The sequence below is a fragment of the Gorilla gorilla genome, chromosome 4 (assembly GCF_029281585.2).
Source record: "Gorilla gorilla gorilla isolate KB3781 chromosome 4, NHGRI_mGorGor1-v2.1_pri, whole genome shotgun sequence".
Classification (NCBI taxonomy): domain Eukaryota; kingdom Metazoa; phylum Chordata; class Mammalia; order Primates; family Hominidae; genus Gorilla; species Gorilla gorilla.
In genome coordinates, this window is record NC_073228.2 from 173,676,484 (window position 1) to 173,703,409 (window position 26,926).

Here is a 26,926-nt window from a genome sequence, read left to right on the forward strand (position 1 = left end):
GTGTTAGTATCTTCTGCTTAAAGGAAACATGACTTGCATATTTCTGGAGTTTTACTTTTAAAACAATTTCACTTTCCTTCTATAATCAGGAAAAACAACTTTTTTTTTTTTTTTTTTTTTTTTTTGTAGACAGAGTCTCATTCTGTCACCCAGGCTGGAGTGCAGTGGTGCAATCTCGGCTCACTGCAAGCTCTGCCTCCCAGGTTCACACCATTCTCCTGCCTCAGCCTCCTGAGTAGCTGGGACTACAGGCGCCCACCACCATGCTGGGCTAATTTTTTGTGTTATTCGTAGAGACGGGGTTTCACCATGGTCTCAATCTCCTGACCTCGTGATCCGCCCACCTCGGCCTCCCCAAGTGCTGGGATTACAGGTGTGAGCCACTGCGCCCAGCCAAAAACAACTTTGACACTATTTCTTTGAAAATAGGAATTAAGGAGACAGTCAAACTTACTGAAACATTTTTTTTTTTGAGACAGAGTCTCACTGTGTTGCCCAGGCTGGAGTGCAGTGGCATGATCTCAGTTCACTGCAACCTCCACCTCCCAGGTTCAAGGGATTCTTGAGCCTCAGCCTCCTTAGTAAGTGGGATTACAGGTGCCCACCACCATGCCCTACTAATTTTTGTATTTTAGTAGAGACGGGGTTTCACCACATTGGCCAGGCTGGCCTTGAACTCCTGACCTCAAGTAATCTGCCTGCCTCAGCCTCCCAAGTTCTGGGATTACAGGTGTGAGCCACCATGCCCAGCCCTGTAACACTTTCATGTATATAATTTCACTTTTCTTCTGAACAGTCTGTAAAGCCAGAGAGGCACAGGGTTTCATTTTAATGATAGAGGTGATGTGTGGAGGTGAAGATATTGTTCAAAATTATGCAGAAAGTCAGGGGCAGAAGTCAGGACCCCCAGCCTGTCCTGGTCTGTCTCTCTTCCCCTGGACTGCTTTTCCTTGAAATGTCTCCATTGTCATATATTCTCCCAATTCATTCAATAAACATATACAAAGTATTTACAGCATCTCAGGCAATTTGAGAAGCCCTTGGAGAGTCCCAGAGATGGAAATGACAATTGTGTCCCCCCAGAATTTTCTTTCTGGTGGTGATGAGCATGAGAGATTGACAAAAGAAATGTCAATATAATATGAAAAGTGGCAGCCTGCACAATGTGCTCTGGGTACTTGGAGGATGGAGTGACTAATTCCATGGCAGCAACGGGGGATGACCAGAAAAAGTTATAGAGAGGAGGTGACATTTAAATTGCAACTTACTGTCTGGCATCGGAGTTAGGAGCCCAGGCTCCCAAGCTTGGCAGACCCTCAAAGAACTCCAGCCTTCACCACCTCCTACCTGTGTACTCTGACAGATTACTTATCTCCCCCAAAGCCTCCATTTGCTCTTCTGGAAAATGGGGGTAATCATAAACTACCTTGTGGTAATTTTTTTGAAGAATAAATGAGATAATGCAGGCAAAGCCTTTAGTAACAGCTCATTGTAACTTCAAGAAACTAGAGTTTATATTATCACTATCAGTAGTAATAATGCGACTCTCCTTTTCTTTCCTCTAAATTAAAATTATTTCCTGTGGTAGATAGGTAATGGAATAGTGTCCCTGGTAGGGAAAACAGAATTTGCAAAGTTACTGATATGTAGCAGCCTCTGACTTTTTGGAAAGTGGCAAGGAGATGGGGTTGGGGGAAGTAGACCAGTAGGAAGTTAGGCTATAAGCACTAGAATGGCGTTAGATTATAAGGAGACTTATTTGTAGGGGAAGGAATTTTTATGCTCTAGGATGGTAGTGGGATGCAACTAGAGATATAAAAACCAGGGAATGACACTGCTAGATGTGTGTCTTAGAGAGAGGCCCCAGGCAGCTGTGAGGGGGTGGAAAATGGTAAGAGAACATAGATGTTGAAGAACAGTGCAGGGGTCTACATGTAAGAGACCAAGGATCCCAATGGTGAAGTCTTTCAATTAAACTAGACAACACTTCCTGGATTTGGACATTACAAGATGAGGAAAGCTGCTCCTACTCTCGGAGTTTAACGTATGGTGGGAAAAGGGGAAGGTAATGAGAAAGAGCCACAAGAGAATATGTATTGGTCTGTTTTAACACTGTGATAAAGACATACCCGAGACTGGCTAATTTATAAAGAAAAGAGGTTTAATTTACTCACAGTTCCATGTGGCTGGGGAGGCCTCAGGAAACTTACAATCATGGCAGAAGGCAAAGGGAAAGCAAGGACCTTCTTCACATGGCAGCAGGAGAGAGAGAGAGCAGTGAGGAGCGAAGGGGGAAGAGCCTCTTATAAAACCATCAGATCTCATGAGATCTCACTTGCTATCATGAGAACAGCCTGGGGAAAACTGGCCCCATGATCCAATCACCTCTCACCAGGTCTCTCTGTCAACATCTGGGGATTACAACTCAAGATGAGATTTGGGTGGGGACACAAAGCCTAACCATATCAGAATACAAGAATAGCATTTGGATGGGTTCAAAAGGAGGCAATGTGACATTCAGGTGGGGTGAATCAGAAAAAGACACCTGCTTATTGTCAGAAGCTGCCCACCAGCCCCTGAGCTCTTTGGTACTAGGGTAGTGTCTGCACTGCATTTTCCCCTCAGTGTCCTTGGCACCTCACCTGGCAGAGATAAGGGGCTTGATGACTGTTTACTGAAAAAAGTGAATACAGACTGAGGTTCATCTGAGATTTTTGGAGCCGAGGGGTACATATTAGTGGAGAGGAGGTAGAGCTTCAATCCTTGAAACCCACTCCAGGTCAGCAGCCTGAGTTTATGAGTGCTGATGTTTTGTGTTGCTTTGATTTTGTTCCCTTTGATCCCTGACTTTCAGCTACTGAAGGTATATTGTTTTTTATTTTAAAACAAAAAAGCACACCAAAGACAATGACACCAGCAAGTAACTTCTCATCACCTCCATCACCCATCCGTGATTTCTGTTTGTAGAATTGAATTTCATCAGGCTTGGTGTGCTCAGTGGAAACACTGTGTGAATCACTCTCAAGTTCAGCAGTTAACATGACTCAGCACTTGGTTCATGAGCAAGAAAGCTTTTCTGTCAGCATAACCAGGGTATCATAGCAGTGTGTCTGCTACCTGGGAAACCAAGATGAAGCACCAAGTAGAGGTCACCATGTTTAACTAATGATTTAAGAAATAAAGGTTTTTGTCAGGAGCAAACATATGGGTTTCATTTGAGTAAAATCTAATATAGTATACTTACGGATTCTAAGAATTTGTGAAAGCCATTTATGATAATAGAACTCTTATTTGCTTCCAAGCAAATAATCTTTTGGTGCGATTTTACTGTCTTTTCATTTTAGTTCTGCTTTGAGCCAAGGCAAAATGCTTTGCCCAAAATTTTCCTTTAGTTAGACCTTGTCTCTTAAATTGCATTTTCTCCAGAATGGACTAGGTCACATGTAATAAATTCCGGCATTTTAATAGAAACATTACAGGGAAAATAGTCAACAATCTGCTTTAATTTCAAAAGTCATTTACTCTTTGATATGGTAAGGCAGTATCTGGTAAAATGTGCAGAATGCATTGGGTTTACTTATGATGACAATTTATTCTGAAACAATATTAAACTGGACCATCAATATTCAGGACAAAGATCTTGGCAGGGGGAAGGGTACTGGGAGCAAACATTAGTGTCTTTTTATTCCTGGGTCCTGAATGCCATGTAGACCTCAGGAGAGTTAGAAGCCTTGGGCATATTACCAGTGGCAGACCCTAATTTCTATAAAGAGCTGAGACTAGGGCATGATGGTGAGAAGATGGAAAAATTGCTCTTTCTATTCCTCAGGGACTTAAGTTTCTCTTTTGAGAAGACTGGTTATTAGTTCTGGGAACAAAACTAAAAAAAAAAAAAAGAAAAAAGAAAATCACATGTACATAAACCAAAACCACAATAATAGATCATTTAATTCTAGGAATTAAATAATCCATCAATCATTTTGGGAATATACTATGAAATAACTTGAATGCAGATATTCTCAATTAAAAAGATAAGTATTCTGTTTATATACGTTGGTTTTATATTTGATAAGTGTTAAGTTTCTGAAGATACTTTTGGTTTTGGTGGGGAGCAGAATGAGGATAGAGAGTTGTTTCTTTATGTATAGATTTATACCATATATCATTCGGGACTGTACTCACTATGGTACCATCCTAATATGAGGACTGAAGGACCAGGGATAAACTGGTGTATGCCCACTGAATCTAATGTACTCAATAATTTATTTCTGCAATGAGTATTTAAACCCCATGGTGGTACATGATGGAGATACAAAGGCAAGCAAGAATAAGCGAGATGGCTTCCTTAGGAAGACTTCAGTCTAGATAGATACCTTGATCAAAGAATGACGCAGATATATGTACAAGGACAACTGCACCAAGGACTTCGATGGTAAGGTCCCTTGTGCCAGGCAAATGTCTAAGAGGGGTATTTGGCATGGTCTGGGCTGAGTTGGTGGTAGCCATGGGAGGCATGACCTGGGAAACCCCAACAGAGCTGCTGGGCAGGGAGGGTGGTGTAGGTGGGGAGTATTGAAGGCAGGAGGAACAGGAGCCTTCAGGGACTGAAGGCATGGTAGGTCCAAGAAAGCCAAGAAGGCTGGCTGAGACTGGAAGACAAACACCGGAAGGGCCTGTGGTGGGAGCTTACAGGAGAGGTAGGGCAGGATGTGCAGGGCTTCGGGCCAGAGCAACATACCTAGTCTTACTTCCTAAGTATATTGGGAAGCCACTGAACAGTTCTAAGTCAGAGTGTAATGTTATTCCCATCCAAATTTTGCAATGATTGCTTTGGCTGCTATGTGAAGAAGATATTTGAGAAGTGAGAGAGGGGCCGGGTACGGTGTCATGCACCTGTAATCCCAGCACTTTGGGAGGCAGGAGGATTGCTTGAGCCAGGAGTTTGAGACCAGCTTGGACAACATAGCAAGGCTCAGTCTTTACAGAAAATAATTATTTTAAAAAAAACATTAGTGGGTTGTGGTGGTAAGCACCTGTAGTCGCAGTTACTGGGGAGGCTGAGGTGACAGGATTGCTGGAGCCTAGGAGTTTTAGGCTGCAGTGAGCTATGATAGTGCCACTGCACTTCAGCCTGGGTGACAGAGTGAGACCCTGTTTCAAAATATATTTAAAAAATAAGTATAAAAGAAGAGATTGCATGTGGGGAGACCTGTTGGGGAGGTTCCTGCAGAGGCCAGTTGAGAAATGAAGTGGGTTTAGAACAGGATGCCCACAGTGGAGAGGCACGCTGACCTGAGAACTTGGCTTAGTCTGGCAATGAGAGAACCAAACTCTGTGTGTTGCCAACGGATGCATCCCTGCTCTTTATGGGCTGAGAGTTCTGTAGGAGGCAGAGAGAAATTAGACATTTGCAAAACCTCAGGAGTAGGGGTGGTATGATATGGTCCATAGAAATTTAGACTGTAAATTGGTGAAAAGAAGATGGGGAGGAAGTTGAGGTGAAAGTACTCAAAAATGGGATTATGTTCATTAAATCAGTCAAATGTGGTTTGTGCTGAATGCTGACAGTGTTGGATTAGGATTTGTCCCCCGCACTTTTTCTTGCAAGCAATGCTTGATGGGCGTAGTGATCATAAAACATCTTTGTTTCTTGGCATTTATAAAAAGAAATACATTTTTAGCATACAGCAAGTTGCCTTGAGCAGCTTAAAATGAGAGCCTTTTCAAGTGAAGGTTATATTGAGGATTCAGCTCAGCTAATGAAGGTAAGAACGGGTTTCAAGTCTAGCCTCATGCTTCCTGGAATGGCCCTGGCCCCTCACACATTCCACCCACCAACCACATTGCTCCCAACACCTACTTCCCCACAGGATTGCTATAAGCCCTTGGACAAATCATTTGGCCTTCCTTAATTGACTTGTGCTTAAAATGGAAGGGACCTGGCTCTTAAAGTCTCTTTCACCTCTAGGATATTTGATTCCACACAACAAGAATCTTTAATTCCCAGAGTGCTGTGCTGTATTTTATGTGCCCATGTGCTCTTTTGGATCATGGGTGACTTTATTACTTAACATTCATTGTCATGGTTTCTGGTGGATCCTTTTTTTTTTGAGACAGACTCTTGCTCTGTCACCTAGGTTGGAGTGCAGTGGCATGGTCACAGCTAACTCCAGGCCTCTTGGGTTTAAGCTATCCTCCTGCCTCAGCCTCCTGAGTAGTGGGGACCAGAGGTGCGAGCCACACTCTTGACTAACTTTTTAATTGTTTTAGAGACGGGGTCTCACTACTTTGCCCAGGTTGGTCTCAAACTCCTGAGCTCAAGCAATCCTCCTACCTTGGCTTCCCAAAGTGTTGGTATTACAGGTGTGAGCCATCGTGCCCACAGAAAGTGTTCTTCCCTTGCCCCGAGAAAAACCTGTTTCTGAAAACCACTGCAGCTTCACGGAGGTATCTTCCTTTCTCTCTCCCAATTTACTTCAATCCACAAATGACTGAATATGTGCTTGTTGAGCACCTGGCCCAATGTGTACCCTACATTGTGCTCTTGGCTGTCACTCAGTTCATTGTCAAGGCACTCTTGGGAGGCAGGGGGTATATCAGGGGAATCAGAGGCTCACAGAAACTAAGTAACTTGCTCAAGTTTATGCAGCAAAAATAAGGTAGCAGACTGCTGTCAAACCCGAGACTTCTGATTCTATGTCCAGGGTTTGTTTTTGTTATTGTTTCTCTAAATTGATGTTTCCCAAAGTGGGAGACTCACTCTCCAGGTGTAAACCCAAGCTGGTTTTAGATGGTTCGTGGAGAAGGCAGGAAAAGGAATACTGAATCACATGACAGGAAAGTTGTTTTCTTTTCAGTTCTCTCTCAAACATCCTGTTTAGTCAAGTAGAAAATGGGCTTGGTGTGAATGTGGCTTTAGTGTGTGTTGAATATTTGCTAATATCCCGTCTTAACAGAGAGCTGATCTCAGGCTTAGCAGCCTCAATAGCAACAGGGTTTAGCAAGAATTTAATAAGATATTTTTATTTCATATTCTATTTTTGGAACATGATATTGTTTTTCTTCACATTGGCGATATAAATTTTCCTTTTAAGGAAAAAAATTAAGTGGGAAATAAAGAGAAGTACTGGATAAATTAGAGTTCAGCTGTCTGAGCATAATGATACAAATCATGCCTGTGCATCCATGGGAATGAGGCTGGGAGCAGCTCTCCATTGATTCATGCTGCCTCCCTCACTCACGGGACACACGGGGCTTCATGTGATCATCGTGACACTAAGTTCTGAATCTGCTCTTTATTTATTTCCCTTAGAAATATATAGAAGCAATTATAATGAAAGCCATACTTGCCCTTAGGACCATTGAGGTGTCCTTCTTAAGCATACATTTTATAACCGAAATCAACCCAAGCTAGTAATGGAGTCTTAAAACCTAGAAAAAATATGTAAGTTTATTGCAAAAGATAATATCCCATTTAAAACAGTTTAGAAATTTACAAAACCTTACATCAGTACATCGTCTTTAAGAAGGTGCTCTATAGATGAGCTGGTATTAAGTTCCAAGGATAGTGAGTACGTATTTATGCATTGCTTTTTAAACTACAGAGAAAGCAGCTACATAAACTCCTGCAATTGAAGTTGATGTATTGGTCTTTTTCCTTTCAATTTTATAAAAGTAATTTTTCCTAAGTTAATATCTCTCCAGCAAACCAGATAACCTCAAGTACAGCATTTCTGTAGAATATCATGGTAGATGTTACATAATATTTTACAAAGAAGCAGTGATTTTCACATGAATAAGTGAGTATGCAGTTTTGGTATATGTGTGTGTGGTGTTTTAAACATAGAGACGATCATTTTTGTTCATCAGGAAAATGTTTATGGAATCCTATTTCCTCATAATGATTTTAAATATCAATTTTTCAGAAGAGAACTCCTTCCCAGTTTCAGGTCAGTGGCCCAAGCAATGCGGTGTTGTGCTTTGGTGTAGAATCAGTATAGCCTTGTTTGGCTGTATTTCTAGAAATGTCAACATTTTCTTTTTTTTTTCTTTTCTTTCTTTCTTTTTTTTTTTTGTTGGGGAAGTGCAGAAAATGTCAACATTTTCTAGTCCCAGTTTTATTTAATTCAGTTAAGGGTTCATGTGAGGGCCTCAACTGGAAACATATCTATGGCCACATGAGCTTATTAATTTTGTGTGAGGTACCTCAAACATCTCTTTATCTTGCCAGGCTAACTTTGGCCAGTAATCCAGCTCAGCTCTGAGTCACTCAGCTCACATAATGTGGAATGTGCTAAGAGTTTATAAAGTAGGAAAGCATATGTTCTTATCTGTATTCAAGAATGGACAAACAGGCCGGGAAATTTAAGCCATTTGCCAAAGGCTAGTGGTATAGACTGCTTGGTTGCCTGGATCTCTTAATTCTGGGAACAGGGTTATTTACATTCTAGCATGATGCCCGAGAATATAAATTCACATGAAATTAGCGTAAGAAAAGCAAATTAAGATGGAAGCTCTACTACAAGATAAAATTACATAAGAGGTCCCAAATGATTTCACTTTATTGGATTATCCTCTATTCTGTTCTTTTCCATTGCTGGGGCCAACTGACAGTTGATCGTATGGATACAGGAAAAAAAAAATCTGTGGCTTTTAGCCAGTGGTAGCATATCTTATTGAAATGTGGCTTCTTAAGTATGACAAGTGTATTTATCTTAATTCTAACATGACGTTATATATTCCTGTCTGATTCTGTGGGCTTAAGCATTACACTAGAAACAGAACAAGAACATCTTGAATGACATTCCAAGACTTAAATAGTGCAAGCTGATATTTCTTGCCAAATTTCCCTTTCATTCTCACTGAAATAGCTTTGTGCACTGCATCACTATGACAGGGGAAGGTGAAACCATCGGAGTGGTTTGCTCAATTAGGCTCAATTTGCAGTGGGGTAGGTACATCCCACGAACACACAGGATGCTGTGCTCTGCAAAGATTCTAGCTTAGACACTGGATCTTCAGCCAAGGGAATTACAAAATACCTTCTTTGTTTAATGTATGTTTAGTTTCAGGCTCCCTTTCTAGCAATGTCAATGTAACCACATGCTGATAGAGAATTTAATTCAACCAGAAGGAATCTGAGCCTTTCCATCCTACCCCTCGTCCACAAGAGTATATAGCAATTACTTAATTATATTACTTTAGTAGTTTGTTCAGCCATGCAAGTTTGACTGGATCCACATGTATGCAGGTCTTGTCAACAGAATGAGCCAGACCTTGAATAACTCAGACTTTGGGATAGAAAGATATTTAAACCTCAAATAGAAAAAACTATATCCTCATCCATAGTCCTGCTAGTTTTTCAATCAGGTGACCATTGCCTGGTCACCAGGAAGGGAGACTGTGTCGATTAATATATGTTTGAACCTATCTACACGGCTGTTTCTGGGATGAAGGGATGAGAAACAGTGTTATGTTTTATCTTAGCCTTATCTATGTTACTCATAAGATGTAACTGACGGACAGGTTGCTGGATCTCATGATTTTAAATATTGCAGGTAAGTTAACTATGGAGTCTTAAAGTTCACACTGAAAACAGATTCCACCCATTTGCCAGGTGGTCTCAGGCCCCAGGCAGAGAAGAAGCATGATAGTTTAGGGTGGGCCCTGGAACAGCTACAACTGCTGAAATCCTCTTTGAATTACACTTATCCAGCACAGCCACACCAACAAGTTTATACCCCGGGGTGGCCTGACTCTGCCACAGGCAGAAAGGTGCATGCACCATGAGATGACAGAGCCTTAATTTGGGATCAAGGGGCTAATTAAAAAGGAAAACAACCCAACACACTAGGGTGATCTTGCATAAGCATTTTATGCCCTGCCCACTTCTCTTGTGCTTATTATGTATGCTGATATCTTAGAAAACTGCCAGTTTATCTCATTTTTTTCTATGGTACCTGCTTATAACCTATAACCTCCCTCTATCTTCCAGCTCTGCACAACACTATTTTTTTCTTTTGGGTTTATGAACCCAGGATGGGACGGAAGTGCTTGACATCTTGGAGGTGTTAGAAGGTGTAGTGTGGGGTTTTGCTCATGGTGGGAATCTGGACTTACAACTCAGCATGAGTTCTGGCTGAGTGTGACAGGGAACTTGGCAAGTGGTCACTCTAGTGTCCGTGAAGCCCTCAGCAAGCAGTCGCACGCACTCAGGTAAGGATGGTGGTCAGGTGTCCAGCAGCGGCTACATCAGCTCCAAGGCTCTTCTGTTTCACAGGCCAAGGGGCTCACAGCCCACGGCCTTTGCAAAGAAGCAGGGCAGGCCTTAAGTGCAGTGGATTTCCCATCTCAGGGAAGTACGTGGAGTTAGGGGGCTGGGGGATGGTCCCAACCAGCTCAGATCCACCAGAAGCATTTCTTTTTCACCTTCTTGGTTTTCCGCCTTAAGTCCTGCTTTTCCGGGGCTGGGGGTTCTGCTGGGGACTTTGGTGGGGGCGATGCCTCCTCAACTGGCTCTGCTTCCTCCAGACTCTGCAAAACTTCATGGAACCTGCCTTCCTGCTGCCGAAAATCATACTCTACACTGAAAAACACAGAGAGGAAGGAAGGAAAGTAAATTCAAATCAGCACAGACTGATTTAGCATCACTCAGCCCCAACTAATATGGAAGAGCATGAGCTTTGGGATCATATCCTAGATCCTTAGGTACCTACTGGCTGTTTGACTTTGGGAAAGTGATGCCACCTCTCTGAACCTCTAGTTCTTCATTGATTGAATTGGCACCTGTAATGCCTTCCTTACAGGGATGTTATTAAAGGTCAGTGAGACCTGATGGCAAGTGTTCTGTAAATATTGGCTCCAGTCTCTCTCTTAATCATTAATGGGGTTTTGGCATGTGTTATGCATGAAAACTGTCTCATTATTAAAAAACTGAGATAATGCAGAGGAACAGACAAGAAAACTGACAGCTCAGTTTCATCATCTGTAAAATGGAGGTAATAAGAGCACCTATCTCAAAGGCTTTCTTTGGAATTAATGTGTGTAAACTGAGATAATATAAATAAAATGCTCAGAGTAGTGCCTGGCGTGTGCTAAGTCCTCCGTATGTGTTAGCTTCTATTACCGCTATCATCATCATCATTAACATAATTTCTACCAATATATTACGTCTTGCTCTTTGAATTGCATCTCAACTTCAAGATATATCTTGGAGAGCTTTACATGTAAGACTGCCTTGTAGTATTCCTCAATACAATGTATTTAAATATTCCTCTACTGATGGATGGACATTCCCAACCTCTTTTTCGTTGTTGTTGTTGTTGGCTATTTTACTTGTGTGTTTTGGTGTCATTAACATATGGACTGCATTGTCCCGTGCTGATTATCACAAACATTGAGGAGGTAAAAGTGAACCTGTCGCAGACCAGGGATCCCTGAGGTCAGGGGGGGGTGGGCGTTGAACAGAAGCCTGGCCTGTAGGGAGTGGGTGCTGATGCTGTCTGTGACCTCTGCATGTCTGGAAGTCAGGCCAGCAGACCTCAGGGACTCTCAGCCTGCTTCCTCACTCTGGCTCACCCTCCCCAGAACCCAGAGAGCCGGGGCAGAAAAAATGAATCCTCTTAGACATCCCTGTGGGCTGAGCACGGGTTCCCTCTGTCCTTAATTGTCTTTCCTCCATGAGGAGGGTTTACTTACAGAGGAGTTTTCAGTGCCAAGATGCTTATAAGAAAGCTCTTAAGCTTTTTGATGTGTTTGTTACCTGGTTTCATACCAGGGGTCTCAGAAGGCCCAAGGATGAGGAGCCAGCATGGGAGTGTGGGAAGTGGAGGAAACGTGGTCATGAAAACAGTGTATTCTCCTTGTTTAGCCAGGAGGAAAATGAAATGTTGCATCTGGGAGACCAAAGACCCCATGTTGGTTTATGATGTGGCATGACTGGCCAGTGCCTTTATACCCAGCAAGGGCTGGAAAACAGCTGTCATTAAAGGGACATCTGCCCTTGCTTACTCTCCCCATGTCACCTCCCAGGGCCGGGGACCCGAGTTCATGCTGCTGCAAAGGCATGTTGCCGTTGCCATGCATGACGAATGAAGCCCCAAAGAGTGCCTTGTCCCTGAGCATTCTGAGATGGAAGAGGCAGGGCTGAAGAGTCAGAGGGGCGAGGGGGCCTGTTTTATAGCAAGACTGATGGGGTGTTAGTTCTTAGGGAGCACTAGGAAAGGGTATCTGATTGTTTTGTTTCTGTATTTTTCATCCAGGCTTGCTTCTCCTCCACTTACATGCCTTCTCTTTCTGTTCTCCCTGGCCCTCTCTATGGGGACATAATCCTGGCTGGATGACCTATAGGCCATTATTATATTAAATTTGAATTATTATATTGTGGATGAAACATAGGCTGTGGTTTTTAAAGCAAAGCTCCACAGTTTCACTGTGAGATCTTGGGGAAGTCATTTCCCACTTCCAGGCTATTGTGTCCTCATCTGCAAAATGAGTAGTGCCTACGCAAAGGATCTCAGTGAAGCTTAAATGCCATGTGCATATACAACACACAGCATAGAGTAGGCACCAAGTATCCAGCCAGTCACTCGACAAACATTTATTGAGCATCTTCTTTGTGGCAGGCCCAGTTCTGGCTGCTGAGGAAGGAATGGTAGGCAGACAGTCTCCCTGGCCTCCTGGCACTGCTAATCCAGTGAATCTGTGTCCTCAGTGCTGGCATCAGTAGCTGTTAGAGACCTTCTAGCCAAAGCCCAGAATTTGCCAGGCCAGTGGGCAGAGGCATGTGCAGACTCACATACTGACTGTCTATTTCAGGAGTCTCTATTTCAGGAAAAACTCTCAAACCATGTTTTTCCTCTGCTCTCACACCACAACAACCATCAACACAGAAGAAGACTTCTATGACCAAATGTGTGGGAGTTTCTCCCCACTACCAAGCAGTGGCCACCAGTTGGGTGTCTTCCAATTCAGTTCCAGTACTATCTACCCAGAGATAGCATCAGATTCCATAGATTGGGGGCTCAATCCCACAAGACTTCCCCCTTGTTCCCCCCACTTACAAGTCCGGGACCCTGGAACTTCTGACTGACTGGCTTCAAGTTGGGGTTCCCAAAACCCCTTCTTTGGGTTTGATTAATTTGCTGGAGTGGTTCACAGAACTCAGGGAAACACTTGCTTACGTTTACTGGTGTATCATAAAGGATATTGCAAAGGATACAGATGAAGAGATGTGTGGGGGCTTCAGCCCCCTGTGTAGCACTCATTCCTCCAGGGTATGGGCAGGACCCACTCTGGAATCAGTCTCTTGACCCACAATCAGATTAGATTCCGGCCTTAGGCAGGTGACAGGAGGACAGGAGAAGGTCAGAGAAAGAGACTTTGTTTCCTGAGGCCTGCTCCTGAGGCCTAACTCACCCAACATGATAACAAAAGATTGTAACAAGGGCTATGGGAGTTATGAGCCAGGAACCATGGGTGAAAACCTATCTATCTGTTTGTCTGTCTGTCTGTCTGTCTGTCTGTCTATCTATCTATCTATCTATCTATCTATCTGTCTGTCTGTCTGTCTGTCTGTCTGTCTGTCTGTCTGTCTATCTATCTGTCTGTCTGTCTGTCTATCTATTGATCCATCCATCTATCATCTATGTAATCTATCATCTATTATCTATTTATCTATCTATCATCTATCATCTATCATGTATCTATCATCTATCAGTATCTATTATCTATCATCTATCTGTCATCTATCGTTATCTATCCATCTATCATCTATCATTATCTATCATCTATCTATCTATCTACCTCTAGCATCTATTTGTCTCTATCTATTGATCCCCCCCACACACACATAGATCGCACACATACACACATATATAATCATAACATCACAGTCTCTTCTTCCAGGAGGCATCACCTGGTACTGCACCCCTATTTGTCTGGGGTGTGGTGGAGTGGGTTTCTGTCTGCATCACCTATACTTCATTCTCCCCAGTGGAAACTGAAGGAGATGGATTGAGAGCCTAGGCAACCCCTGCATTGCAGCAAGGAAGGACTTTAACATGGTGAGTTGCAAGCTCTGATTCTCGCCCCTCTAGCACCAGGAACACACATAGTTCACAGATAGGAAACATCTATATTCACAATGCTCCTAGCTCCTGAAATAGCCCTGCCCTCCCTACTGTGACAGAAAAACAATCTTCATCATAGAGTACCAGATAGAGCCAAAGAGAGTGGGTACCCCCTCTAAGATTTTAGGATTCTAAGATTTTCTTGTATAAAACATTCCATCCATCATCAGTCCATCCTGCTCTGGGCCTGACACTGTACCAGGTTCCAGGAACACAACAGTAAGTTAGACAGATGTGGATACTGTCCCCAGTGTGTTTGAGATAGGTGATTAAGTAACAATAGCTTTCAAAATGTACTTCTTATTTCTCTCAACTACTCCTACTTTCCAATTCTTAATCCATATGCTTCCACCAAATTATATGAATACACACATGCACCAACTGCCTTCCTCTCCTTATATGTGAAGTGTCTCTGACTTCATAATTCAAATAAACAAACAATGACAACAAACCAGCTGAGTTTGACAAGATTTACAAGTGTCCTAATACCTGTTTAATAAAAATAGGCTGGGCGCAGTGGCTCATGCCTGTAATCCCAGCACTTTGAAAGACCCAGGTGGGAGGATTCCTTGAGGTCAGGAGTTTGAGACCAACCTGGGCAACATAGCGAGACACCATCTCTACAAAAAGTAAAAAATTAGCCATGTGTGGTGGTGTGCAACTGTGATCCCAGCTACTTGGGAGGCTGAGGTGAGAGGATCACTTCAGCCCAGGAAATTGTGGTTGCAATTAGCTATGAGTGCACCACTGCACTCCAGCCCAGGTGAGAGATTGAGTTGTCCCCATCTCAAAAAGAAAATGATATTAATGCTCTGGATGATTCCAGAATGTGTATGGAACTGGCAGGCCTGGGTAGAAAAGACCGGGAGATGGAACGGAAACTTTATCTCACCGTCACAACTTGAAGCCCAGCCCAACATAGAGGATGGAGTGAGGGCCCCAGAGTTGAATGCTCTTGGGTTTGAATGGAGGCTGCAGCACTTCCTGGCTGGGTGACCCTGGGCAAGTTTCTTCTCTTCCCACGGCTCAGTTGAACTTGGGAGTTACACTAGCTACCTCGCTGGCTGGCTGTGCAGATGGGATGCAATAGCAGCTGAAATCACTGCACATGGAACACTGTCTTGGCCCACTCCACTCTTCCTCACTAGGTCCTTTGCCTTCCCATCTCAGCTCCTCGCATCAACCTTCAGCTCTTCAGTAGCTGCACACCTTACCAGCAGCATCACTCCTTACCCCTCCCCACCATCTACATTCAGGGAAGAATACACTCTTTATGTTTCTATGGAAACACAGCAGGGTTTCATTATAATCACTGGGATTTAGGGAGCTCCCTACTCCCCTCTTGTGACTGCCCCCACTGGTCTTGAACAATTTAAAGGGGATTGAAGGTAACTTTCTTTTCAAGGCCAGGCAAATAGCAGAATATGGAGAAGAGTATGTGCTTCGGAAAGAAATTGATTAATGTTTTTTAGGCCAAAGCAATTTATTAACATAAAGGAAAATTGCCACTTTTCTTTTTATTCATCCGTTTGACACACTACAGTTTGGAAGGGAGGAGAGGGAGTATATTTTGCTTTGGTGGCAGCTGCCTTATAAATGGGGAGGGACAGAGCCCTCTCATCTGCTTTTTATCTTGCGGCTGGGTAGAAAAGAGAAGATGTGTTTCTACTTCCTACTTAGATACTACACCATGCTCAGCAACCCCTTGCAAAAAGGAGTAAGTTGCCAACTTGGTGAAAATTGAAGTTAATTCTTAGGAGAGGGTTGTTTGCAGATAGTGGGAGAGACTCTCTGCTTTGGGTTTCAGCTCAAGGATCCAAATAGCACACCAATAACTTTTCTGACCTCACCTTGCTTTCACTGCTTCCACCTGCTCTCTGTACCCTCCCATCCTTACCATCTTCCACCATCCATATTTCACATATGCTGTATATTCCATGCAGGATCGTAAGAAGGAAGACAGGTGCAGAGAGCTGAGTTTGCAGAACCCTGGCTTACAGTGGAGGGCAAATAGTAGTTAAGAAATTGTTACTATGCAAGTTTCCGGACACGAGCCCTTGAGATAGTCCAGGGCATTCACAGTATGTGAGTTGGTCTTCCTGAGGATGCATGGGACATGGGACATAGGACCTGTGGTTCAGGGATGCTCAGTTAACTGCCTGAGGTGCCTTAGAGCCCTTCATATCCAAGGAGATGTCTGAACACGGAGCCACATTGCATTTAGAGAGTGAGCTATGTGTAAACCAGAAATGGTAAGAACTTTCAGGTTTCCCTCTTGGGGGTACCTCACTAATCTGGCTTACAGATCAGTGCTCCAGCCATCATGCTCGCTGAAAAGCAGAAAAGCAGAAAGATGTTTTTCTAGGTAATTGGAAGCAGCAAGAGCCCCAAGTCATGACTTGGCTGGAAGAAGAAACAGTGAGTAACAAATAGCAAAAAATAGATAAGCTCATGAGCAAACAACAGAGCGAGGTTCTGGATGCAGGATCTTGGCTGGGTAAACTGAAGTTGGGTGAGCCAAAAGGAGATAAAAATTGATGTAGAAAGAAATAACAGAAGCCTCTCAGTTGTATACAACTGTTGAATTTGCAAAGTATTTTAGATCTGTGTTTTTTTCTTCTTTTTTATTTTTTAATTTTTTAAAATTTTATTATTATTATACTTTAAGCTTTAGGGTACATGTGCACAATGTGCAGGTTTGTTACACATGTATACATGTGCCATGTTGGTATGCTGCACCCATTAACTCATCATTTAGCATTAGGTCTGTGTTTTTATTTTATCCTCATGATAGCCCAGGAAGATAGGAAGGTTGTTGCCCATTTAAACAGACAAGCAAGTTGGCAAAGGGAAGTCACACTGTAAGTTACAAGCAGAATCTAAACCCTATGTCTTAGTCTGCTTGGGTTGCTATAACAAAATACTACAGACTGGGTGGCTTATACATACATACATACATTTTATTTCTCACAGTTCTGGAGGCTGGTAAGTTGAAAATCAAAGTGCTGTTAGTTGGGTGTCTGGTAAGGGCCCTCTTCCTGGTCTACAGACAGCTGTATTCCCTTGCTGTGTCCTCACTTGGCAGAAAGGGGAGAGGGACCTCTCTGAGTTCTCTTTATAAGGGCACTAATCCCATTCACGAGGACTCCAAGTTCATGACCTAATCACCTTCCAAAGTTTCTACCTCCAAATATCATCACATGGGGCATTAGGAATTAATCTGAATTTGAAGGGTACACAAACATTCAGTCTATTCACCTAGTTTCCTGATACCTAGTCCTTTGATTTTTCTGCTTAAAGAAGGACCAAATGTTTTAGCCATGGACCTAACTCTTTCCAGCATTTTATTCTAAGGAGAAGAAACAAAAAGAGAGTACCTGGGCCACATTAGATTAGGATACATGGTAATTTAAATGGGCAAAAATAATAATTATGATAAAAAGAATGATGGTCATTTATGGAATGAAATCTATGTGCTAGACACTATGCTACAAGTTTACACTCCTTCTCTCATGAATTCTCACAATCCCATGGGATAAATAATATTACCTTCATTTTATAAATGAGAAAACTGAGGCAAAGAGGGGTTAAATATTCTGCCAAGGGCATGTAAATATAAGTGACAGAGTCAGAATCCGAACCCTGACAGTCTAGCCCCAAAGCTTCTACACTAAGATGCACTGGACTGAAAGAACATAGTAATTTGCATCTGTATGAAATTCTGATTGCAAAATACATAGGGTGGTGGGGGTGGAGGTGGTGGCCAAGGCCTGGTGCTCCTGGATGACCTCACAGTCCCCTGTGGAACCAGACCTAAACTGGGGCTGGGGTGCATGGGGGACGCTTTATGGACCAGCTGACCAGTCCACCTTGGAATACTCTTTCTCAATTTCAGGGCAGCCTTGAGAGGGAGGCTGCATACCCAAAAAAGGTGCTCACCTTCTAAGGAGGCAGCCTATTAAAGATAATATCTGGGGTCAGCAATCTTGGGTCTGGTGTAGCCTGCTGATGTCTCCAGTGAGCCATTTTGCACCTCCTTCTCAGCAGTGGGTCCTGCTCTTTTATAAAGAGACATGCCGACAAGCCACTGCCATCAACTACACTCTAAGCAAGTTGGCCGAGAAGTGAATGAGTCATGGCGTCTTCCTGAAGACCAACCATCTTCCAAATTCCCCTCCACTTCTTCTTCATCTCTTGTTGGAGCATTTCTGTGGTCCCTGTTTCTACAGAACCCAGGTGCACCACTGATTTACTGACCTCCTGCAACTTTCTCTTTTAAAGAATTAGCTGTAAGAATCAATGGATGCAGCGAGAGTAGTTTGGTTCTTGTCCATTTGGATAAATCATGACACTTTGGAAGGCGTCTCTGGGGAAGAATTACAGTCTCAGATCACAGGAACTTTAGTTTGTATGTTTTTCTCTCCCCAGCCTGGAAGGGATATTGTTCCTAAAACTTTCTCCTAATGACAAGTTTGCTCATTTTTTATAGGGTTTAATTTTGTGCTTCACAACTTGCAGCTATTTCAAATTGGCAAGTCTACCCCTTCTCCTAGGGCATCTATCTGCTGTTGGGTCTTCAGAAAATCACAGGTTCTCTTCTTGGCATGTATATAAATGGGATCAAGCTGCAGAAATCTCTGCTGATAGCTATATCTGAAAGAAATCTGTGTTTTGGGTTCTGTGACTCTGTGCCAGTAAGATCTGCGTGTGAAGCCCTCAGAAAGGGTAGATCATCTCCGAGAAAGTTAACACACTTATTCACTGATGATGCCAGGTCACAAGGAAAGAGGGGAAGGGACAGGAAAGTCTTCTGAAAGTGGGACCTAGTTTTGAGCCCTGGCTCCCTGGGATCTTGGGCAGATCACTTAACCTCTCTGAGCCTCAGTTTCCTCATCTGTAAAATGGGAATGTTAATCTTATCCACATTTTAGGATGGTTAGGAGTCTGGAATGAAACGATAGACATATAGTGTTGGGCAAAATGCCTAGTGCAGTGGCTGATTCAACAAATGGTAATGATTATTACACTAACTTGATGGAGAAATAAAGATCGGATGACTCTGTGATCACCTGTGGCCTCTGTGCCAGCAGCCACTCATTTGTTATTCCTCTGAAATATTCAACTCGTGTAATTTTATATTTATGGCATGTTTCAGCCTCTTTTGCTATTAATGCATTAAAATAGGTTTCATTGTTTATTACAGATAAATTGCTGATGCTGTAAATCCTGCTTCTTTTCCTTTGCACTCTAGGGAGAAAAAGAAAGGGGTAAAGCCATTCAAGAGAATCAGGGAATAGAGACAAATGTCTTGGGAATCTCCTGTTGGGACTCAGAGAAATTTTACCTTTTACATTTTACATGTACCCCAAACTTCATAGCTGTTTCCCAAAGAGACATTTAAGCTGTGTTTGCTATTGGTTGTTTTGGAGATGCTCGAGGGCATTGCTATGACGTTCACGGCCCAGCATTTGAAATAGTGTGGCTCAGTCCATACTGGAATTTGATGAGAGCTGCAAATGCATCTGTGATTACTAGAATAACAGATATGCTGTGTGCCTTTATCATCATTTTTTACTGTGGACTTCATTGCTGGCCAGAGGGAGGACTGTGGCTGGAAGACAAGGTTCTCAAGAGTTCACCTGGCTCCACGCTGGGACACTGTCATAAGCAGATGAAAGGAAAATACTAAACAATTTAAGTGAAAAGTTGGCTGCTAAACCCATAGGACTGAGTGCATATTGCATTTCTAGAGAAATGCCTTTTTCTCTGGTTAGGTAATAGCTTTGAGTGGCAGGCAAGGCCAGAGCTCAGTGGCCAAATCGCTTAACCAAGAAGGAAACTCCCAGAAGCCCTCCCAGACCACCAACCGTGTGACCTCAAGCGGCTCACACAGCTCTCTGGAGCCTCTCTCTCCTCAGTGATGTGAAGCCCTTGCTTTTCTCTTGCAGGGTGCACAGCTGTGAGGCTTTGGCCTGCATTCCAGGGAGCCTCCTTGTCATACTCTGAATGTGAAAACTGTGAGGGGGACGTGCTAGGAACGAGAATGCTGGTTGCTAGATACAAAGGGAGGCTCTTGCAGAGAATCTCCTTTACAGAATCCATAAGTTCTTCTCTGTCTGGTCCAGAAGAATTTATGAGTGGATGCATCAATAATGATTAAAATAAAAAAGCGGCCGGGTGTGGTGGCTCACGCCTGTAATCCCAACACTTTGGGAGGCCAAGGTGGGTGGATCACTTGAGGTCAGGGGTTCAAGACCAGCCTGGCCAACATGGTGAAACCCCATCTCTACTAATAATACAAAAAGTAGCTGGGTGTGGTGGTGGGCACCTATAATCCCAGCTACTCAGGAGGCTGAGGCAGAAAAATCGCTCAAACCTGGGAGGCAGAGGTTGCGGTGAGCCGAGATTGTGCCACTGCACTCCAGCCTAGGCGACAGTGAGACTCTGACTCAAAAAAAAAAAAAAAAAAAAAAGCAACCGGTGGTCTGTGGAGTTTGAGAAAATGGAAAATGAGCGGGTGGTGGTGGCAGATTCTGCGTGGCATTTAGCTTCATGCATGGTCCTTGGTTCCCAAGCAAGGGGTGACCATACCCCTATCCTGAAGTGGGAATGTAGTGGTAATGGTCAGCATTTGGACACCCACCTTTTACACGTGTCTGCTGTTGACCCTCTAGGACCCACCAGAGGGCCGTTCTTAGCGTTTGGTCTCTTGGCCAGGGAGCAGAATTAGGCTTTAATTACTCTCAACCTTTGTTGGAGGAAAAATGTCAGCCTGGATGGCCAATCAGTTTCTGATCTCAGATGAGGCCTGAGGAACTGAGAGAGGTGGGAGGAAGGAATGGTTACAGCTGAATCTCCTAAGTATTGCATAATGCAAGCCTGGGCCCCAGAATGGCCTGAGAGGGACTCCTTTTCTCTTCTCATTGGAAACAGGAGGCATCAGAAGATATGCCTGCTCCATGAGTAATCCTCTCTTCTCTCTTCCTTCCCTCGCCCTTGCCTCCATTCTCACCTTTACCCAACATATATAATTAGGTCTATATATGATCATCTAACCCTAAAATCAAAGCCAAGCAGAAAGGTAATTCATCTTTCCAAAGATATAGTAAGAACTAAAGCTACTTTCTGGGCTATTTTACAAGCAAGTATTTTTTATTCATGGGCTGGTTGTCACAAAACTTTCTAGTAAATCAACTATCTTCTTTCAAGACCCTGATTTTTTACCTAAAAAAATCCTTAAGCTTTATTTGAACCAACCTTTCCCAGGGAGCTTGCTGCAACTGCGGGTTCCCATCCTCCACCCCACACTCTCTGATTCAGTGGCTTTGGGGCTGAAACCCAGCAACCAGTTTCCATAGACACCCAGGAGGTTCTGATGCAGATGGTCCATGACCACGCTTTGGGAGCACTGTCTAGGGCCTACATCTTCAATGTAAACCCCCACGATGCCCTTGGCTGAGTGGAACTCAGTGACAATCGAACATTCCACTGAAACCTAATATCCTTCAGATGAGTCTGGCATCTGGAAGGCAGCATGCTGTGGAATCTGGCTTGTTGGAAGACAGAACTGTGTTCTGCTGTGGCCGTTGCAATTACTATTTCCAGAATAATTGTGCAAGTGTCTCACCTCTCTCAGCTTCAATTGCCTAATCTGAATGTTGAGGAAGTGCCTGACCTTTCCTGAGCAACAGTTCCTTCATCTGTAACATGGGGGTACTTTAATCAATCTCATCATTGTGAGGATTAAGTGTGAAAACAAAAGGTACTTCAAGTGATCAGTAAATAATGGATCCTCATTAAGTGGTAGCTCTCTTCTTTCTTTCCCTTAAGTTTCAGCTCAACAGATCTCTTTTGTCAGCTGTTATCATTGTAAAAATCATCAATTAAAGTCAAATAAACTGGCCTCCAATTATGAGGATTTATTCTGAGTGTACTTATTTCCCTTTGTTGAAATTACCACAAATTTAATGGCTTAAAACAACATAGATTTTACTCTTACAGTTCTGGAGGGCACAAGTCCTCCAGAGCTGTAAATCAGAGTGTCAGCAGAGCTGTGCTCCTTCTGGAGGCTCTAGGAGAGAACACATCCCTTGCCTTCTCTCACTTTTAGGGGCTGCCATGCCTCCTGACTTGTGACCACGGCACTCTGACCTTTGCCTCTGGCGTCACATCTCCTTCTCTGACTCTGATCCTCTGGCCTCCCTCTTTCTCTGCGGCCCTTGTGATTACACTGGGCCCACCAGACAACCCACCCTGCTCTCCTCCTTTGAAGTCCTTCACTTCATTTCATCTGCAAAGTCCCTTTTGCCAAATAAGGTCACATATGCAGAGGGTCCGTAGGATGTGGACACCTTAGGCATTATTGTGCCTACAAGCCTGGGTTTTGATATTTAGCATTAGACATTTAGCAAGAGAACCTGAAGATCTGATGTTCTAACTCATTCTCCCAAAGAGATCACTGGGACAGTTCAGACACCAGAGAAAGGAGATATTTTCACCTGGAGGGAGTTTTGTGTTTCCCCACAGTCAAACTTTGCCTTTCCCACCACAGTCAGGACAGAAGTACTGGGCAATAATGTCTGATGGCCTGGAAGAACAAGGGTTTCAATGTCCTATGAAAGTGCAGCAAGCTCTCTGAGTCATCAAAGAAAGGTTCTCTCTTGTTGAAAGTATGTGGCATTCCAGTTATTTTGAAACTGGCAATCTACGGGCTTACATTCAGCTTAAAAAGACCCATTGAGAACCAGTTACATAGAAGCCCTCCTTCCTAATAAGAATATTTGCTTAATCCTTCATTTCCTCACCCAAGAGTGGTGGTGTACACTAATAGTAACAATGACTTTACTTCTGGACAGTTTAAACAGCTGTCTCAAGTCCACTACTGGTTTTCCTTCCTCTCCTAGTTAATAGAGTCATTTCTTTCTTTAATAAGAACCTACTGAGCACCAAGTATGTATGAGACACTGATCCATGACTTTGAGAGACTAGCCATTTGCTGAAGGAAAGAAACTTATAAACACCGTATCACAATGCAATAGGATCAGTGACCTAGCAGACGAGGGCTCATGGCATGGGGGTCCTTCTGGGGAAGGATTGGATTGTGAGGTTGCCCAGGTAACTGACATTTAAGCTGCAAGACTAAGAAATATCCACACAAAGCAGGGCAGAAAAGACATCCCAGGAAAGCAAAGGAACTTATGTAAAGGCACAGAGGAATGACAGAACCACCAGCTGAGCACCTAGTTCCCCATGGCTGGAGAGGAGCCACAGACTACCTGAATCACGACAAGATTGTTTAGCGGGGGAGTGACATGGTCAGATTCTATTTTTCAGGTGCAAGTTAGCAATCTGCATGGAGGATTACTTGAGATAAGGGAAAAGAGACCTTTGTCAAAAAGGTCAATTCACATTCAAGTGACAAATGATGAGAGTCTTTTCTGAACCTGCGGCAGAGGAATTGGAGTGAAGGGGTTGGATTGAGCAGTTGGAATCAGTAGCTTATTTGGCGTATGAAGAGAAAGTCAAGAGGGACTGTGATATCTTTATGGAGTTGCCTGTTGGTCAATGGTGTTGAACAAAGTAAATATGGGAAGAAAATTAATTTTGTGGTGAAATAGGTGTGTTTGGGGATATGACAAATTTGAGTTGCCTTGGGATATGAAGTGGAAATGTCTGCATGTAGTTGCTTGAAAATTTTAGATAGGTAGATAGATAAAGAGAGATTGATATAGATATCAGATAAAAGGTAGCAGAAAGTGGTGCCACAGAAATAAAGTCCATGAGTGCAGTTGAAGTGATGGGAAGAAACTAAGGATAAGAAGAGGAGCAGCCTGTCCAGGTGGACCCTGGACAAACAATACCTCTTCTATTTCTCTCACCTCTCTAGCACCTTTCAAATCCTACATGGCCAATCTCTCTCTTCACCCACCGAAAACCGTAAGGTTGCAACTCTGTCTTTCCAGTTCCTGAACAGCATGCTTGGATGGGAGATGAAAAGTTTTCTGGGAAAGACCTCTTATTATTTTCCTTTAAAACATATTGGAGACATTTTACAACTGAAACCAAGCAGTTTTTTCCTGGGAGTTATGTCTAGAAAAGAAATGCATGATCTCTGTAGTCAAAGACCTCTAAAGAAGCACTGCTGACTATTTTTAGCATGAACATAAAGATGAATGCTGGAGATATGACTGGAAAAGTAGAGAAGGGGGTGAGGGAAGGAGGAGCAAGTGGCTTAGAGGGACCTCGTGCCCTTGAGAAGGTGAAAAAGAGCCAATTCCTTAGGGCACCATTTCCCAAACTTCAATCACCCATTCTCCACCTTCATGGTTTTTGCAAGATTCCCCATACCATCTACACAGTTATTCACTTCACTTTTTTTCTCTAAATCCATTCGCTTTTTAAATTTAAAAACATGCTTTATGTAAAACAGGCAATATCACTTTTGGAAATGCAGACCTGCATCAATTACAAAAAATATTTAAAAGGACTAGTTTTAGAAGTTAAAGCCTTCAATAAAAAAAGTAAAAATGATTGTATTCTAGCTAGATAACTATTGCTTGCTCAGGGCTGTGAAACTGAGACCTGCTCTTTCTTTGCAGAGAAATGTGATAAGCCAGCATTAGGAAGGTTTTAAAGACGTTCTAGTACCAAACTCAGATTTTCCCCTCTAGGTTATTGGAAGGATTGAAATAAATTTGAAAAGAGAACAACTTTCTTACTAAGTAATTTAATGTTATTTAATCTTGGATGCTATGGTGGCATTCACTCAACCCTTTGGGTAACTTGTGCTAGGATTAATGCTAAGGAGAAGTGAAGGGAGTGATTGGGGACAAAACAGCCTGGAATCAGCTTGTGGTTTAGAGCCAATTGCCACTCACTTCCTGTGGAGTCTACAGTAGTCAAAACCAAAGGATCCATTCACCTTGATGTACGGAAATCCCTGCAAGCTCCTGAGAGCCATGGATAGAATCTCTAGGCATTGGTGTTGGGTGTGTGCACTTGGTGAGATAGGATGTATCCAAGTGTTCAATGGTAAGAGGAGAGCCAAGGAGGCTTAGGGAGCAGAGAGAACGAGTTAGATAGAACCAGATGACCCCACATGTCTTGATAAGAGCAAGCAGCATAGCCATAGCCTCCAGCTGCTGGAGCCTCTGGGAGATACCACTTACGAAACCGTATGCATGGCTAGCTTAGCAGCAACATCTCCAGAGAAGAAGACCCAGTGGGCAATCCATCATGCGCTGGATCATGCTGCTTTATGTACAGTGACATGCACTGAGCGCATCCATCATCGGGGAGAGAGATCACGGCTTAACAAGGCCTAGGGATGAGTATTTCACATCACTTATTCATTCGTTTCTAAGATCTGACTTTCCAGAACACAATGCAAGTTTGAAGTCATTTGAATGTTTTCTAAAAAAAAATGACAACTCTCATCTTCCCACTGTTACTACGATGCGGCTGTTGTTCAGATCTCTTTGCTTTCATCAAATTAATTGCCCGTTCCCTCGCAATGGCTTAGATACAAGGATATAGATTCTGTCTGGGAGAACAGTCTGGCTTTGAATGGTAATGAGGGATATATGCATACAATTGCTGTTCTTCTGGAAAGGATGGCGTGCATGAAGGTTTGCTAACCCAACCAGGGGTGTAACTTAATTTAGAATGTTTGCTGGAGATGTTTGAATTAAGTGCTAGAAAAATGCAAACATTCTCAGACATGTTGGAAGGTCATAGTTTAGCCAAATATTGTCACTTTTAATTCGGTTTAGAATATCAGAATGTCAGAACTAAAAGGGACTCTTGGGGCCATTTAATTAAAGACCCTCATTTTTCAGATGGGGAAAATGATTTGCCCAAGGCCAGGTCATGAAACTCATAGTAGACTTGGAAATCACCACTTGCCCTTTTTACTTATATAGGCCAAATATAAAATCATTTTAAGGTAATAGAAAATACATTATCTGGCTCCGGAAAAGAAGAGAGACTATCCAAAATTTAAATGGAGGTTAGTTCAAATTAATTCTTCTTGTTTATGATGAATAGTTTTGTCCTCTCTAACTGTCTAGACATTTAATAATTTTTGTCCTCCTAATGATTAGAAAATTTGTTCAAGTTAGAAGATATAAAAAAAGAAGCAGCAAAAAGAGAGCAATTGATGAAACTTCTGCTTAGGCTTTCCACTGCTGCAGGGCTCTTCCGGGGCCCTCTTTTTTAAAGGAAGACTTCACACTGAGGTGAAAGGCATTTATCTGTGAGCAGTCCTGACTCTTCTGTTATTTGATTAAAAACAGGTGGTTCCTCTTTGTAAGGAGCTGATAGGCAATGAAAAGATGCTCAAGGCCCTGCCTAAGTGCAAGCACCTTCTGCCTTCCAGGCATATGGTCTCTTACTCATTGAAATTTCAGGATTCTGCCAGAGAGAATGAGAAGTTTTAAAGAAGACATAGGCAACCCAATTAGGCTCCAGTTTGCTCAGGCCCTAAGCTGCCAGTTTTCAACAAAAAGAGAAGTGTAATAGAGAAAGCAAAACTGTTCACTTTGGTCAACAAAATTAGATGTCGTCAACGGAAATTACTGCTTTTGACCACTTTTCTACTATGCCATGGAAAGTGGGCTTCCAGCTAAGGGGGCATTGATCTTTCTAGTAAAAACAGGTATAAACCCTTGCATTTGTACAGAGGTTTGCAGTTACAAAACACATTCACATATATTATTTCATTTGGTCTTCATGGCAACTCTGAATAGGGATAATTGTTCCCTATTCAGATAAGGAAAGTGAGCCCAGATTAAGTTAGC

The 26,926-nt window shown here is 42.9% G+C and overlaps 2 protein-coding genes and 1 long non-coding RNA gene across 7 annotated transcripts in view; 1 reads left to right on the forward strand and 2 right to left on the reverse strand.

Annotated features, from left to right (window-relative positions):
* Positions 1–26,926, forward strand: part of DOCK2 (dedicator of cytokinesis 2) — a 441,813-nt gene that overhangs the window by 213,852 nt on the left and 201,035 nt on the right. The gene's annotated exons all lie outside the window — the stretch shown is intronic.
* INSYN2B (inhibitory synaptic factor family member 2B) overlaps positions 7,437–26,926 on the reverse strand; it is a 119,353-nt gene continuing 99,863 nt past the window's right edge. For 3 of the 4 annotated variants that reach the window (XM_004042971.5, XM_063706953.1, XM_055387441.2), the window contains one exon: positions 7,437–10,585. In XM_004042971.5, coding sequence (XP_004043019.2) covers positions 10,399–10,585 — 187 coding nt within the window. In that variant the 3' untranslated portion in view covers positions 7,437–10,398. The remainder of the gene's footprint in view (positions 10,586–26,926) is intronic. The other variant, XM_063706954.1, reaches the window with a different exon arrangement.
* LOC129533665 (uncharacterized) lies at positions 19,460–21,532 on the reverse strand. Its single transcript, XR_008679972.2, has 3 exons — positions 21,387–21,532; positions 20,773–20,945; positions 19,460–19,787 (listed from the first exon to the last, which is right to left on the reverse strand). It is a non-coding gene; the product is annotated as an uncharacterized lncRNA (long non-coding RNA).